General features: G+C 36.0%; 2 protein-coding genes across 4 annotated transcripts in view; both read left to right on the top strand.

Moving 5' to 3' along the window:
• The window catches only part of LOC118739262 (receptor-type guanylate cyclase Gyc76C-like), a 161,774-nt gene that overhangs the window by 121,268 nt on the left and 23,513 nt on the right, over window positions 1-16,993 (top strand). For 2 of the 3 annotated variants that reach the window (XM_036470492.1, XM_036470491.1), the window contains exons 3-5: window positions 8,273-8,518; window positions 8,601-8,798; window positions 13,740-13,805. In XM_036470492.1, the coding sequence (XP_036326385.1) occupies window positions 8,327-8,518; window positions 8,601-8,798; window positions 13,740-13,805 (456 nt within the window). In that variant the 5' untranslated portion in view covers window positions 8,273-8,326. Of the gene's footprint in view, window positions 1-8,272; window positions 8,519-8,600; window positions 8,799-13,739; window positions 13,806-16,993 lie in introns of those variants that run through there. The other variant, XM_036470493.1, reaches the window with a different exon arrangement.
• LOC118739263 lies at window positions 3,707-4,531 on the top strand. Its single transcript, XM_036470497.1, has one exon. It carries the CDS (start codon window positions 3,707-3,709, stop codon window positions 4,529-4,531), a length of 825 nt encoding a protein of 274 aa, XP_036326390.1.

Raw genomic sequence — 16,993 nt, 5'->3', positions numbered from 1 at the left:
TTCATCTTCATCTTCATCTTCATCTTCATCTTCATCTTCATCTTCATCTTCATCTTCATCTTCATCTTCATCTTCATCTTCATCTTCATCTTCATCTTCATCTTCATCTTCGTCGTCTTGGTCTTCATCTTTATCTTTTCCTTTATCCTGATCTAAATATGTCCATTCTTTTCTTCATTTACATATTCACCCCCACCATTGTTATTAGGTTAGGTATTTAAATTTTCCTTCCTCTTTGTCTTTATATTTAGGTTTCTTTACTTTTATTTTAATTTCTGTATTTATCACTTTCTTCTTCCCCATACTCAAAATTATCTTCATCCTTGTTTGAGTCTAATCTATTCATGTACATACATACATACATTTTATTCCTGAACTGCTGCTTAGCACGTTTCTTTAATTCGCTATCAATATTAAAGCATACATTTAGGGGGCATTTCCGCCCCAACCATGTACATGTGTGCATTGGTATTGGTGTGACTTTTGAATTGATTTTTTCGCTCTATTTTAAACTGATTTAAAATTTTAAAAATTGCCTGCACATCAGCATCAAAATACCTTTCTAATGATATATAACTGTTTATACCTTAGAAGTATAGTTTAGCCGTAAAAGGGGTGTAAAGGAAACATGATTGCCTATTTATAGTTATATAGATATTTAGTCTGGAAGTTATAATGTCTTTAATGTGGACCAGTTATTTTCGGGCTCTGCCATGTACATAGGTTACCTTTTTTACAGAAAGCATTATTTTCTCAAAAATTTAAAAATCGGTATTGCGTTCGTTAAGGTTAAAACTCATTCAGCGCATTAATAACTTAAATTCTATTCAGCGTTCGTTTAGCTTACACTACCTTCAGCTCATCTATTTCTCATTCAGCGCACCAAGAAGCTCACTGTTTAGGCATTTACCATATTAAAGACTATATTCAGCTGATTTTTTGTTTGATTCAGCGCATTAAAAACTGTATTCAGCTCGTGAAAATTAATACAACTAGGTATTTGTGCAAGTTTCTCTGCCAACATTGTTGTGTTTCAAATTGGACTGATAGAATTGTATGAGATTATTACTTTAAAATAATTGTACTACTCATTGCAAGAGGAAACCAAAGCATTTGACGCCACTACGTTTTCTAAAACAGCAATCTTAAGATGTGCAGCTCACTAGCGCACTTAAGTAAGTCTATATATTCAGCTCATCAATATTCAGCTATAATCATATGCAGACAGTAGTAATTATTTTCAATAATCATAACCTCAACGCAGTGTGGGTGTGCAAGAGAAGCAAGAAAACTTTTAATATTGTATTTGCATAAGAAAAAAATTAATATAGTGTATGGAATTCAAGAAAGCTTTAAGTACTTAAACATTTTGCAGCTGCATTTGGTAATTATCGCTTCGCTAAAAATAAATACGATCGTGCGCAATTGTTGTTGCGGCTGTAAACATAAATGCTAAAAATACTACGCTGCTGCATGGTGATTCTGAATTACGTCGAACTGTGAGCTAAAAATAGAATTTAGCATGAATAAATCGAGCGCAAGTGTTAGGCGTTGATAACTGGTTTGAAAATTTTCTATTTGTACTAAAATATAATTTATAACTGAAAATACTTGAAATTGTAACTGAAAACTGATCAGGAGAGAACAACGAACAACTAAGAATGTTGAAGCGTTTTTATGATCTTTTATGATCATGAAATAACTTTAGTCCGATGTTCGTAAGCACTAGAAGAAGAAGAGATAAATCCATGCAAATGTATACTACAATGATCAGCACGTCGAGCTGAGTCGATTGAGCCATGTCTGTCTATCTGTCTGTTAGAATGCGATCTGGGTCCTCAGTTTTCGAGATATCCGATTGAGTAAGTGAGTGTATTTTTATAAAGTTGTTAAACATTCATCGGAACCGGCTCACATACAACTAATTGTTCAGATATGAGATGTTTTCTTATAGCTCCTCAATTCTTGCAGCTAGGAACATTAAAAGGTGTACAGGAAAATGACAAAGATCGGGTGCCTATAACCTACAACTGCATACAACTGATTGCTCAGATGTGGGGTTTTGCTTTAAAACTCCTTCATTTGGACGGCTAAAACCAAGAAATTTGCTGAGCGATTTTCTAGACAGTCATACAAAGTCTGCTAAGAAAATTGTGAAGATCGGTGCCCAATAGGTACGGTGACCATATTTATGACCATATTTATGGTAATTTGGATATTTTTTCACAAAAGCTAGGGGATGATCCTAGATTTATTAGCCATGAAACACCATATTTATTTGACATTTATTTTTCGATCTTTTAGTGAAAGTAGCACATACATATCGTCACCTGAAATGCAAAAAGACGTTAGAAACATCGTCGGCGAAATGCAAAAAGTTGTAACTAATAAAAAATTCAAAATTTACTTTTTGATTGATATGATCCCACCAAACAATTTGTGTTGCCGGTAATAAGAATGTCGCCCTCGGAAACAAATTTATTGCCGGTAATATTGCCATCGAATCGATTTCCTATTACCGGTCGCTCTAAAACGTCCGCCGAAGGCAACTCGCCTGGGCGAGTCGTTTTCTTATTACCTGAATGAGTCCTTTTCTTATCGCTTCAGGCGATATTTGGAATAATTTTATTCTTTTTAATACCTCATTTATTTTTTTGTATACCAAATTGCAACTTACAATCGGAATTAATTCATTTTCTCGCTGTGAGACTTCCTATTTTTTCAATCTTGTCCTTGGGCATAATTTAGACGCTTTTGGCCAATACTATTGACGCCATATTCATAAGTTTCGGAATTTTTGAGAACTTTTTTATTCAAAATTGACATGAACGAAGTGATGTTGCCGATTTGTCACCACAGCAATAAATCGGTGAGTCGCCAATTTGTTGCCATTGACGATTGTTGCCTATTTCTCATATTTTGCATGGTGGGATGGATTTCAAGCTGAATATCAAAATCGGTAAAAGTGTGTGTGGAAAGGTAAACAAAATTTTTCAATTGGACACAAGAAGCCGTAAAGCGAAACCCATACACAAAATCAGCCATTAATTTTGAGACGTAGACGGGCACTGAGAGATAACCAAAACAAATTTTTTCTGTCTGTGTACGTGGTATTGCTCGAAAAGCGACGAAATGAGGTACCTTAAATTCTCTTCCACTCTCCAATATTTCCCATTTTTCCTTGATATTTACACAAAAAATTATTTTACTAGCATTTCGTATATGAGGCCATGGGGCCTCAAAGAAATCATGAATTCTAAAATTTTTGAAGTTTTCTACTATTCACTAACTACGACTAGCAAAGCCACACGAGGAAGTGCAATGGAGTAACTAAAATATTCCCAAATAACATCCATACCTTAGCTCTACACTCGTCCGCATCCTTTCATTTTTAATAATTTTTCGACATGCGTGTGTCACTCATTTGAACCTTCACTTTTTCAATAAAATATTTTCTATCAAATATTTCTCCCCTCAATTATCAAAAATTTCTTTTCTTTATAACACGAAATTTTAGTATAAAAAAAAAACTGAAAACTGTATAAAATTCCAAAAAAATTGCGGATAAGGTGTGTAAAAATTCCGGCTATCGGCGCGCAGGACCTCGACTTCTGCCCGTTTAGAATGTAAAAAAGTGTTTGTTGTCTGTGCATCTCGGCAAGAAATTCACGGCCATACTATCGAGTTCTGTGCGTGTGCTCTTGTCATGGCGATCCTCGAGCGCAATGGTAACCTGAACATCTGGTGGTTCCCCAAAGAGTTCAGTCAGTCGCGCTACGGCGAATACCATCACAGTGGCACCAATTCGTGTACTCTAATCACGCTCATCCTGGCCAATATGGTCGCGAAAGGGGGACGTGGATTCTATTGCCAAAGCATGCAGGACCTGCCGCCGCGTGCTGTCGACATCTTCGCCGCAGCAATCAACAAAGGCAACAGCGCCTACGCACACCTCATCACCGGGCATGCGGGACATGATAGCGCCGTCTCTTTGCCGTCGTCGAGCAATCAAAATCTGAACATACCGGACGCCTTGAATGTGTTGAAGAGCCAGCCGCAGTTTCGCCTCAAGGAGTGGTTCTTCACACACATGCAAGCTGATCCGGAGCGTGAGACTGGCCGCACGATTGCTTTGCGGCTAATGCAGGCTCTAAATAATGGTGTGCAGCTATTTAGGCGGGCGGGCAAAGTCAATGAGCATTTTCTTTTCGCCGCTATGATTTCCGACAATCGAACTGTGCTGTTTGTTATCGAATTTCCGGCCAATATTATCACCTTCTTCGATTCGCATCAGCATGGACGCGACGCAGGTGCGGTGGTGGCGCAATGCAGCTTTCGCGATTTGTTCGATATGATGAACTGGTTTGTGAATATGAATAACGAGGTTTACTCCAGTCAACCGAGTATATACGAAGTGTCATTTCTTCTACCTGATCCATCTGGATTGCCCACGCCCGAGAAGTCGGACAAAAGCGAAATATCCCACCACATGAAAAGTGCAACGCCGGCGAAGAAAATGCAAAAGAAATGAAGTTGCGCATAGAGGTGATTAGCATCAAACAACGTTGACGTGCATAAATACTTGCCGTTGTCTCTAATTACACCCGCCCACAGCGAAAATAGAAAATTGTCTGGTGCAAAATGTTTGTTTTAAAGTAGAAAATGAAAATCGGAAAAATGCAAACGTTGTGTAAATGGCTTCGCATCTTTATCTAAACTAACCTGCAGTAAAAGCTAACAATAAAATTTTCTATAGCCGCAGTGCTAATTGTTTTTTATTCCATACTGGTAAATGGCTCGGATTTGGAATAAGCGATTTTGTGCTGAAGAGCTTTCGCTTGCGTGCAAGCTCTGTTCAACACTGGCTGGGGATCAGCGCAAAATTACATATTCGCTCCCTCAGGGATGTTGCTGATAAGAACTGATCAGTCACCACATGCTTAAATCGCTTTAACTGACGATCTGACCTTTATTTATTTTTATTTATGAGGAGAATGCCTCAGCATGCTCTCTTTTCGAAACAATTCCACCATTGCCCTGCTATTGTGTTGAGTCCCAAGCAGGTGCTGCATATTCGTTATCTATTAAGGGTGCTTCCAACCGATTATAAATTATATCGCTGAAGTAGGAATGAAAGCATAAACTTAAAATGCAGTGGTTACCCTCGAACGTTAGTCTGAACTAATTGTTCTGAAGATTTTAATTAGACAGTTAATGGCTCGGGGTTTTAAAATATTTATGAATACCGAACAGCTTTGAGTGCTTTTAGGAAAAGCTAAACTACCACCTAAATTTTGTAACTGTACTTGATACAGGTTAATAGAATTTCTGATTACTTCTACATACATATAGATCTTTACCTTAATATCATTAAAATTAAGTGCAATCTTCCATTATGCAATCGCATCTGCAATCACTAAGTGCAGCGTTGTTAGTCTAGCGGAGTCTTTTGAAACCCTTGCTTTGCTGGAGGGTTATAAGATTTAGGAGCATATCAGGGAGCTGCAAAACATACACCTAACGGGGCTAATATTCCTTCCGAATTACGTTATTCGCCATACAAAATTTTGAGAGCGAATCACCTCATTTGTGAGTAATTCAGATCGAATTACCATGCGAACGACGCACGAAGCGGTGTCTTCTGTAATATTTATCGGAAATATATCGAAGTTTTCGCCGGCCTGTTCACATCTTCTGGCACCTTTTCTAGTTATAGAATAATATTTATGAAATATTCTCTATATAAATTAAAATTGTTGATAATAACTTAAATTTTAGCTCCATCTTCGACATTTGCACAGTACACAAAAATAATAATAAATAGCGAAGAAAAAGATCAAGAACTAGAGCTGCCAAACGAATTACTAGTGTGTGTCGTGGAAACAGGGTTATTCACGAATCACTTAGCGAATTACGAACCGTGGAAACATCGTATTAGCAAATGTTAACGAAATTCCAAGAAAGTGCGGTGGAAACACTTTAACAGGGTTTTAAGATTTCGAGGTCGAATTCTCAGATTTCAGTGCAGTGGGAATGTAATATTAGACAAAAGTTTAACCATTTTTCGTGAGCTTTAATTTACTGTCGTTTGAATCTTACATTGGGGTGATTCGAACTTAGATCTGGTGGGTATCTACTTGAACGGAGTACTTCAGGTAAATTAAATTTAAAACAAAAAAAAAGACAAGAACATCAATATATCATACCTTATGATCCGACTTGACATCGCTCTTGTTTCAGCATTGGCAAATGATAAACTGGTGTGAGCCAAAAATTACATTTTTGCTTATGGTGATTCGTTTCTTTCAAAAAATGTTACCCTTCCACAGTGCAAAATTTGTTTGATGTTACACCCAACCCTGTAAGAGGGCATGGTTTTGCCTCCCTACCTACTTACCTTGTCTATCTCATGCGTTTCATAATATTGTTATTTTAAGCAACCATTTGGTTTTCAGGGCAACAGTCTCCCCTGACAAAGCTCCAAAGCGCAGAGAATACATAGCGGAATTATACCAGGTGAAGTAATTAGAGCGAGAAGTAGGATTTTAACACTGCCTTATCTAAAAAACTGCATTTAAAATTTGACTATAAGGCAGCCCAATGCCAGAAAATAAAGCGAGAAAGCTGTTTTATTACTTCACCTGTTTATAGCGCCATGCGGAGAATATGCCTTTTTTGCTTTACAAGAATCCTACATTTTAGGAAACGACCACAAAACTTTCTCACAGTTTGTCTTTGTTTCAGTATCGAACACGAAAAGAGAAAAGGGCAATCAAAAGGTGAAATTTTTTGGTAGAAATGAAAACATTATTTACATTTCTGCATTTCCGAGAATCTTTTGTAATCAATATGCTTGTAATTAGTTTTGTTCAGGCATATTTACTCACATCGCATAGTACCCGTTTACGTCGCAATCACAAAGTAAATCATTCGAATTAATTGGATTATCGGTGTTTCGCTGCACAATGCTACTTAATTGACAAAAAATCAATCGTAGCAGTTACAAATTAATTGAAATGGCACTTTAGCAATAATATTAATTGAAAATCACTTAAAAAGGCTGCCATTTAATAAATTTACAAACTAAATTAATTTGTTATATGTATCCTGCACTTTTTGCCGACAATTGAATCTTTTTACAAATTCAACATGATAATAGTAGTAAATATTTTTTATTTTTTTTTTAATTTCACACCTTTTTATTTAGTACTTAAGGGAATGGGATTTTCCATACTTTTACTTCAGAGCGTTTAAGTTTTGAAAATTAGCTCACATGACAGCCGCAGCTGTGCTGTCACATTGCGGATAATTATTGATTGAATCAAATGCTACTTAACAACAACAACAACAACAACTCACTCACGCTCCCATTGCACCGACTACTACTCTGCTACATATAGTAGTACATTGTGGTTGAATCTTACTAAATAATTACTTCGTAGATATTTTGGCTTTGTGCACCCCTCTGTTTATTTAAATTTGAGCTATGCTGCTGTGTTCTAAGCTCTTCCCTATACTACATTTGTATGTACATATCGCACGTTTAATAATATAACGAAGTATTTCAAAATTTCAATATTGTGGGAAAACGCAATCAAAGTTTTATCATTTCATACAGTTGGTATACAAAAAGACGGATGGAAAGGCACATATCTTCGCCATATTTGGGAAGTTCGGTTATCTGTTGGACTGAGCATATTATACTTATCAAGCTTATTAATTGCATAATAAAATCTCCAAAAACGTAGATTTTGAGTTACACCACTATACTGGTAAACGTGCGATATGTGTGTATGTGTGTTTGTATGCACGACGCAAGTGATAATAAAGCCATTATACGTTTGAAATTACAACACATAGCGAGTACTTAAGCTCAGTTACCTAAGCTGTGTTAAGTGACAATAATGTTGCTTTCTCACTTCATTGGTTTCGCTAAGAATTTGTATACTAAGTGGTAAAAGTTTATTTTATCGACGATACTTCGCAAAACTTAAAAGAGATTAAGGGCCATTTTCTCAAGCAAACTTTAACTTTAAAGATAAAGAAGCAACCTTAAACCTATTCATCTTTGTGAAACCTAATTATTTCATAAATGTCCTTTTAACTAATTTAACTAATATAATGTTTTTTTTTTTTAAGTAGAGGTGAAGGCCTTAGCAGTCAATGCTCTGAAATTCGTCAATTTATGGTTTTGATTACAACTTTGTTTTAGTCATTAATTTAATGTTATAAATAAATAAATATGTCATGTTCTATTTTCTTTTATTTTCAGAAAAAAAATTCCTCCTCATAGGTGTCGCGCTGATCGGCCCCGGCCTAAGGGGCCATGACGCGTTGGCCCTTTCATTATTTATTATTGCTCTCGGTGGCAGTATTCTGTGTGCCGGGTGTCATAGCGCTGCACGACGAACAAAATAGAACAATACTCAATGTTGGCTATCTAACAGCCATTACCGGTGAACTAATGGACAAGCAGGGTCTGGCCATTTCAGGTGCACTCACGATGGCTTTAGATGAGGTAGGCAAAATTATACCTGTTTTTTTTTTACATTCATCATAGTATTTAATACTAGCGCATTTCTTCAACGTTCTCTTTACAGATCAACGATGATGAAAATTTGCTGCCAAATGTTAAGTTGCAGCTACGCTGGAATGACACAAAAGGTGACACGGTGACTGCTACCAAAGCCATTACCGAAATGATATGCGATGGCATTGTGACGATATTCGGTCCAGAGGGTCATTGCTATGTGGAGGCTATTGTATCACAAAGTCGTAACATTCCAATGATATCATATGTAAGTAAATAAAGTTTTATTATGTTATGCATGTATTTATGTCAATGAGTTTTCAAGTTGCATGCCATTCGATATACCATTTAAAGGCTGTTTTCAAATTCAAAGCTTTGAAATTAGTTGAAAAAAGCCACCTCAGTCCTTTGATGTGTCCGCCCAATGCCTTAAATCGTGAACTTGCATATCCTTTTACAGCAAATATTTGCCCTTTGCTATTTGAACTAAGTACGCATGCAAGTGATTTACCACTTAGTGAAACCTATCCAATAACACTACTTCTGAAGTGTAAGCGTATGCTTGACATGTCCTTGGCGTTGTCGCATGTCTCTTTCAATTATGTAAATGCCACCGATTGTGTGCACTACTTTGCGATTAAGATGTACCGGAAGGTTGCTATAGGGAGGTTCCATGGGAACTGAACCTCAGAGCACAAAATTTTTTCTTTATAAATCTAACAAATGTGCGTTTACACAGGGGAGAAGGGCGGAAGCGCGGACTCGCCCATTTCCTATACACCCTTGTGGTCAGCTGATTAAGTTAAGTGACATTTTGGACCAGTTTTGGTTTTTTTATTTTGTTAATCTAATGTTTATAGTATTTGTTTATAAAAGTCTAGCACATTACATAACCAGAACAACATAAATCCACATTTCAAACTACGTATGTACAAAAATTATGAAATTCAACAAATTTTAACAGTTAGGGCGTGTGTGAATCGGTAACAAAGTTCTATGGGGAAAGCTGTTGAATAATATTTTTACTATGGTGAGACAGTTTTGCCAATCTGCTGTGTGAAATGAAATATTTTTTGACAGCCGTAAATTTTTGATACCGCAGATTTATTTGGAATAAAATATTACAAATTGAAGTGAAATGAATATTTTAAGAAAACATCTACCATCGTTGATTGCAATTCATCATTTAAGCTTTTATTTAACGAAAAATTACACACATCAACAATCCTTGCGATTGTCAAAATTTTCTATGCATTTGTCAAATATTATTTACCTCATAGTTGTCAAAAATTTACTCGACGCGAACTTTGTTACCGATTCACACACGCTCTTACACCCAAAAATTTTAAACTTTTTGTTCATGATTTTTGGAAAAATTCTAGGAATGCAGTGTATTAAATTTAAGTAGGAAAAAGTGAAAATTTCAAAACGCTAGGAGATCGCGTTGTTTTTAATAATTTTTTTGGCTGACGGTGCTAAGCTTTTTCTTCTATGTATATAAAAGGCACTATACTAAGATAAAACGTGCGTTAATTGAATCCCTACTTGGCTTCTTATATTCTTTAATAACTAATCTTTGATATGGACCACACTAAAGGCTCCTTTTCATATAAAAATTCGTACGCGTCCCACTCGTGACAGAGGAATTTCGGATTTTTTTATAATAAAGCTATTATTTTTTTGTAATTTTTGCTTTGTTTGCATTCGTGGTTCTTTGTTTTATTATAAGACATCAAGCTCACACAGAAAAGTGAAATAAATTCGCAGAGTTTTTGTAAAATATATCTGCTCCCAAAAGCAGGTTATTGTTTTTTTGTCCCACCCGTGACAGAAGAAATAACTCAGCTTTTTTCCATATAAAAGTAATAAGCTAGCATTTTTTCGTATTTTGTAATAACTCATATAATAGTCAATTAGGTGTAGCTTTATCAAAATGTGGAATTGTTTAGTACTTTATATTTAAATTTAAATAAGAAAGAACAATTTTCTCTGTTCAGTGTTCAGATGTCCCACCCGCGACGGTGGAATCGCCCTATATCATTTGCTTGTCTCCAGCTACTATTTTTTACATCCATATGTATGTATAAATGTATATACATATATAGCAGTGCCAATAGTTAGATGAGCAACTTGGGAAGTCGTTTGTTGTGTGGCATCGCTGACGGCAGGTGTGGCTGACAGGATGTACATATATACGAATGTGTTCATTTTTATTAAATTATACCTAAAAGTGTATATAAATGTGAACAGCAGAGTTCACAGAACGAAAAGCCTGAAGATTGCATACCATTTGTGAAGAAAAAAAATAGGATTTCATATTTAAGTGCATTTCAAAGAAAGTGAGGATTGCCGTAGTTGAGTATTTTTAAAGCCTGCAAACATTAGCACAACGGTGGTGAGCAGTCGGTTTGCCTAGGGAGCAACTAAAGAGCTGAAGTATGATGAGCCATTTTCGTATATTTTCTTTTATATGACCCGGTCTGACAGGTACCTTGAAATAGAGCTTATCTATACTAATGATATAAAGAGAAGTGCCTTTTGTTTGTAACAGGTAATCTCGCGAACGGCTGGTCCGATTTTCATAAAATTTTGTATGTAAATAGCTTTCAGCAAGCACCATGTTTTAGGTAGGTGAACCAGGGACTGATCCATTCGAAAAAAAAGTATTTATGGTCCGATTTGCCTAAAATTCGGTACGTAGGTAGCTTTTTGCCGGGATTAGCATATAGGGTAATTTTTTCCGAGAAGTGGACCAGGGACCGATCTATTCGAAAAAATCGTATTTATGGACCATTTGCTCAAAATTTGGTACGTAGGTAGCTTTTTGCTTTTCCGTGAAGTGGACCAGAGACCGATCTATTCGAAAATGTTTTATTATTTATCGTCCGATTTGCTTGAAATTTAGTACGTAGGTAGCCTTTTCCTAGATTAATATATAGGATCCATTTTTTCTTCTATGTTCCGTTTTGTTTGAAATTCGGCGCTTGGGCAACTTACTGCCTGGTTTAACATATAGGATATTTTTTTCTTATAGGTGGACCAGGGACCGATCTATTATATAGAATAGCAAAGCAAGCGGGTATTGGCTATTTATCGATACTTATTATCTATTCCAATTATATTAAGAGAAGTGCCACCCTTTTGTAAGAAGTGATCTCGCGAACGGCTGTACCGATTTTTTTTAAATGGCTTGTTTGGTTATAGCCACCGCATATTTCTGGAAGCATTTGTGGTAGTCCTGGACCTTGATATGAAGGTTTGGAAATCAATCCCGTACTCTTGGAGAAAAGTGGGGCCTATTCATAAAGAGGGCGTCGCGCCTTCCAAATATACTGAAACTTCTACTTATCTATAAATAAGTACATATATAATTCTTTGGTACGTGTGTTTTCGAGTGAACTCCTAAACGACCGAAATGATTTTAATAAAATTTTCGTCCTATAGTCCTTGTATAGTTTAGGTTTACAACTTAAAACGCCAAGTGGCGCTTGAGTCGAGTTATTAAAAATCGTATTTATGATCTGATCTGGCCAAGGAAATATTTCTGCGAATGGCTCGCCAGGTGGCTCTGGAGTCGAGTTATTACTAAAAATCGTATTCATGGTCCGATTTGCCTCATAAAAAAGATGTACATTGGTAACGGTAGGGGCAATACTATTGAAAAAAGAGCCGCAAGATGGCGCTGAAGTCGAGTTATTGCTAAAAATCGTCAAGTGAAGGCATTCGGAGACACCAGGGATCAAAATCAAATTACCCCCGATAAATCGACCGTCATAACCTTTGCTGTCCTTGCTTTACGGCGACTAAACAAAATAAAGACAATTCTTGATGAGTTTTCACAAATCCATGTTTATTGGATTTCTGTGGACCAATGATGTTTTCTCATTTTGAAATGACCAGCCTGATCATTGTTTCCCACGTGCTTTCTGACGACCACAACACCAAATGTGAACGTGAATTGTGGTGAAAACTTTGTACAAAATATTTAAATAAAGAAAGAAATTTTGGGCGGGACGAAGATCGCCGGGTCTGCTAGTTATACATACAACGGGAACGTTTCCTGTGTGTATAATAACTGGCACACAAAATTTGATATTGAGCCCCCACATTTAAATGTAATGAACTCCAAATGGAATGGACTGCATAGTCAAAAATTTTCTAAGAAATCGAATTAAAAAGCTCAAAATTTTGATGAAACTTTGTCGGATTTCGCGTAACTTTACTACAAGAATAATAAACATTAAATAATCGAAAGGGAAATTGCCAAAGATGGCTTAAATGTCTCTTCCCTATTTATATTTTCGCCACTGTATGCGTTCTTAGTCCTTTTTTGCTTTACTTTTTCTTTTTAATTGCCAAGGAATAATCTTTCTTTAAAAAAAATTTTAAACGGATATTTAGATTTTATCCGTATCCACGAACAACCGAACGCACATCCGCATATCCGAGTACACCAATAGTCCCAGCCCTTACTATGTATTTAGTTATTCCCTTTTGTCTGCCAGTCATCTTTCCAATACTGAATTATTATAATATGTTTATGCGTATGGTCGCTTTTACTTTCGCACTGGGAGTACTTTTACTCTATTAAAGGGCGCATTAAATGTGTCAAAAAGCTTTCTACCTTAAGTGCTTCTTTCACTGACTTGCTTTTCCAGTTGAAAGAAAAGCCGCTGCCCTTCACTTTTTAGTTTTTCTGTTCTTTGCTTTAGAACCAAATTAGAAGTGAGCGGAAAATTTAAGCCTTACCATTTTGAGTGTTAAGTGAGTCGTCTTGTTCTGGTTTGAGCAAAGCTTGGGACTACGAGCGATTTAAATTGATTTATCTTTATAGTAAATGAACGAAATTCAGTTCCCCAAAGCCAAAAGAAAAGCAAAAATGGAAATGAAATCAAGCAAGTTTTCTAAAAAAAAAAGGATCACAGAAACCATACAGCGAAATCAAACAGGCCAGCTAAGTAGTTTTTTCCTGCGCTCAATTTAATCTCCAACAAGCGTACAAAAAAGCAGCAAACTTACTCATCCCCGCCCCCCTAAAAAAAAAATACGTCTCAATGCAAATTCTACAAACCTATTTGCTCTGATTTTTTTTCCTCGTTTTCGCTGATTTGTTTTCATTACTTAAATGCCTTTGCCATATTTATCATTACCATTATTATCTGCATACAAATGAGTATTTCTCACTCTCTTTTTTCTATTTCTTCCCCAGAAATGCGCTGAATACAGAGCATCTGCCATACCGACATTTGCACGCACAGAGCCGCCAGATACGCAGGTAAGTTTAGCTAACAACAACAACAACAAAGCAATGGGGGGGGGGGGGAAGCAGCAAACAATTTGTGCACGAGCCGTCTAAGACTGCTTGTCAACGCAGATTGTATATAGGAGGAAATTCTTAAACACAATCGATGGAAACTAGTTAATGCCCGGCAAACGTGTTGGTCAAACTTTATGTGAAAAAGACAGTAAAAGGTGAAAGAAAAAAAAACAGCTAGCAAGCTGCCCTTACTTGTCAATTGTGGTCATATGTCAGCCGCCCGCTTTCCTCGCCCGCATTTGTTTTACAAGCAGTCGTGCATGCATTTGCGGCACGGATTACTTTACACATCCTGCAAATATGTACATATATACACCTGCGTTCAACTAATTAGAAACGAAATTCAAAATGATATTGTTTGCAAATTATGTTAATTTTTTTATTTTTGATAATTGTCATTTAAAATATAGTGCAATCTGTAACCGTAACCACAATAATGAAAGTTTCAAAGCTTGGAAATATTAAAAGTTTGGCATTACGCAGCATTAATAACGTTTCGAAAACATTAAAAATTCGTGTTATTCTTGCCCATGTTAGAGAAGGTTTGCAGCATATAGATAATAATAAAGGGACCATAAAACCACTACTAACTACTAACAAGCTTTTTATGCACAATAGGTCTTGAGAATACTTTCATATTCCAATAATACTCAAATTTTAGCTTCAAAACAATTTTCGTAGTGTAACAGACCCTAGGGTTGCGTCTAATTCAAATATGAAATATGTACACATGTGTATATAATTTATGTATATGTATATTTATGTAATATATGTATGTTTATATACACATATATATATATATATATATAAACCTTTATATACTATTTGTATACGATTCCTGCATTGTTAGGGTGATAAATATTAGTCAAAACAAGGATTATTGCGTAAAATATAAAAATGCGAGTATCTCGAAAAAAGGATCAGCAACGATTTAGATCTCGATGGACTTTAAGCCTACTAATGATTTAGAAAAAGGCTATGAAAGCCGATTTGAGACACACTTTTATAAAACTTAAGACTGGTTCAAGGCCGTGCATATTCATGAAGAAAAATTGGGGCTATTGGAAAAAGGGGCGTGGCACCTCTCATACAAACCGGATATTTTATACTGCATATTTCTGGAAGTGTTCATGGTAGAGTAGAAGATGGCATGGGGTTCATATATCCCATACTCTTAGAGAAAATTGGGGCCATTTTAAAAGGGGGCGTAGTGCCTTTCAAACGCACTGAAGCTATTACATATCTTTGTAGGCATATACGGTTTTGCTAGGTTATTTAAGATGGCAATGGAAATAAGCATTCCGACAACCACCAAGCCGTAATATTAGAAGATAAATGCGTCACTGAAAATCATGAACGCGAACTGTTGGTGAAAATGTTGGACCAAAATGTTTCAATACAAAAAATTTATTTTGGGCGGCACGAAGTTCGCCGGCTCTTCTAGTATAAGTATATTTATTTTTATTTCTATATTTTGTCTAGTCACTCAGGCACTCATAAGCGTGTTATCCGCCCAGAAAACAAAAAGAATAGAAAACAGTAAAACAGATTAAACAACGCAAAATTTGGTATGCGTAGGTACTTTCTATTTTTAGCTGGATATTCCCGCGATTAGATACAAAGATACAGAATGGTCAATGTTACCTTGGACTTTTAGACGTACTTTGATCATCAATATTTGTATGCAAATATGTGAAGGCGTCTTGTTGTTTATTTAGTTTTAAATTATATCTGCATAACACAATGGAAGTGTAGGCGTAGCAGTATAGTTAGGTATTTAGATTTAAGTCATTTTGTAAAAGTAAAGATCGCTACTTTATAGCGTATGATTTTCTAAGGGAAATTAGATAGGATCACTTCGATCGGGTATGCAAAACCTCGTATATGCCTATATATATAATTACAATAAAGCAGAGGACAGTTATAACCTAATAACGAAAGCAGATTTCAACCAAAGCTCGCAACCTGCTGTTTATATATAATCTACAAAACTTGCGATAAGACCTTCCCCAGTATTTAAAACTTTATTCCACTATATATGCCCTACAGATGAATAATAATGTACACGCTATTATGATAATGTTGAAATCAAAGCCAAGCTGCGGCGCGAAGAATTGTGCATGATTTGATGCGGATAGTCAGTTTCTGAGTTTATCGCGGACAACAACGTGTTACGAGAATTATATATATATAAAAAAATCCGCGACACCCTCCACAAAAACAAAAAATAAAAAAAAATCAACGGCAATTTTTAACGACTTGAGACTTGCACTTTCTTACACTACAACAGAATGGGCTACAGAACTGCATACCGGATAATTTTTTAAATATTCTGCTTAAAAATTTGGGAATTTTGATGACAATTTTTTGAAGTTTGATTATTTTTTTGCAATTTTCGCAATCTTTGAAGCTTCTATTATTGTGGTTCCTGTTACAGATTGAACTATATTTTAAATGACAATTATGAAAAAATAAAAAAATTATCATAATTTGTAAACAATATCATTTCAATTTCGTTTCTAATTAGTTGAACGCAGGTGTACTTTGCTACCAAACCTACTTATGCGTTTTTGAGCGTATGCATCTAGTTTAGCAGTGGCATGCTGTTGGTCGGTTAGCCATCGCTACTATAAAAATTCATAAATTGTTAACGAGCTGTCATAGCTGATGGTCGCCATCCAACCTCGGTAGCCTTTGCGTCATTTGCCAGCAAAGTTGCGGCCACTTTGCATCGTTAAGTTCCTCCTTCCGGTCTGTAGCTGATACGATATCCATTGCGGCTATTTGCGTTCGAACATCGCGATTTTGTATGAATTTACACGTTGCTTAATCTGTTTGCTTCGGTGTAAAAGGCCACGGATTTTGCTATCTTCTGTGTAAAGACGGAAACTTTGAAATCTTTACTTAAAGACTAAAGAGTTTTGTAACAGCTATTAATTTAAAGCGGTGATGGGCACTGCCTTGCGCGCGGGCAAAGCTCTTTTAAGCTTCTATACATTTTGTATAGGCGCGTGGAGAGTAAAAGCTCTCCCTCTGCCTATCGCTGCTTTAAAGCCGTCAATTGTATTTAGTTCATAATTCTAAATGAGCATTATTTTTTCGATGACTGTAAGTTTTGGTATAGCAACCACTCTATCTAACGATTT

This window comes from Rhagoletis pomonella, unplaced genomic scaffold, assembly GCF_013731165.1.
Source record: "Rhagoletis pomonella isolate Grant_MI unplaced genomic scaffold, Rhpom_1.0 Rhpom_scaffold_00005, whole genome shotgun sequence".
In the NCBI taxonomy this organism is placed as follows: Eukaryota; Metazoa; Arthropoda; class Insecta; order Diptera; family Tephritidae; genus Rhagoletis; species Rhagoletis pomonella.
This window is presented reverse-complemented; position numbering and strand designations above follow the sequence as displayed.

Coding starts and splice junctions, on each gene's coding strand:
- LOC118739263 (XM_036470497.1), top strand. CDS start 3,707: ATGGCGATCCTCGAGCGCAATGGTAACCTGAACATCTGGTGGTTCCCC.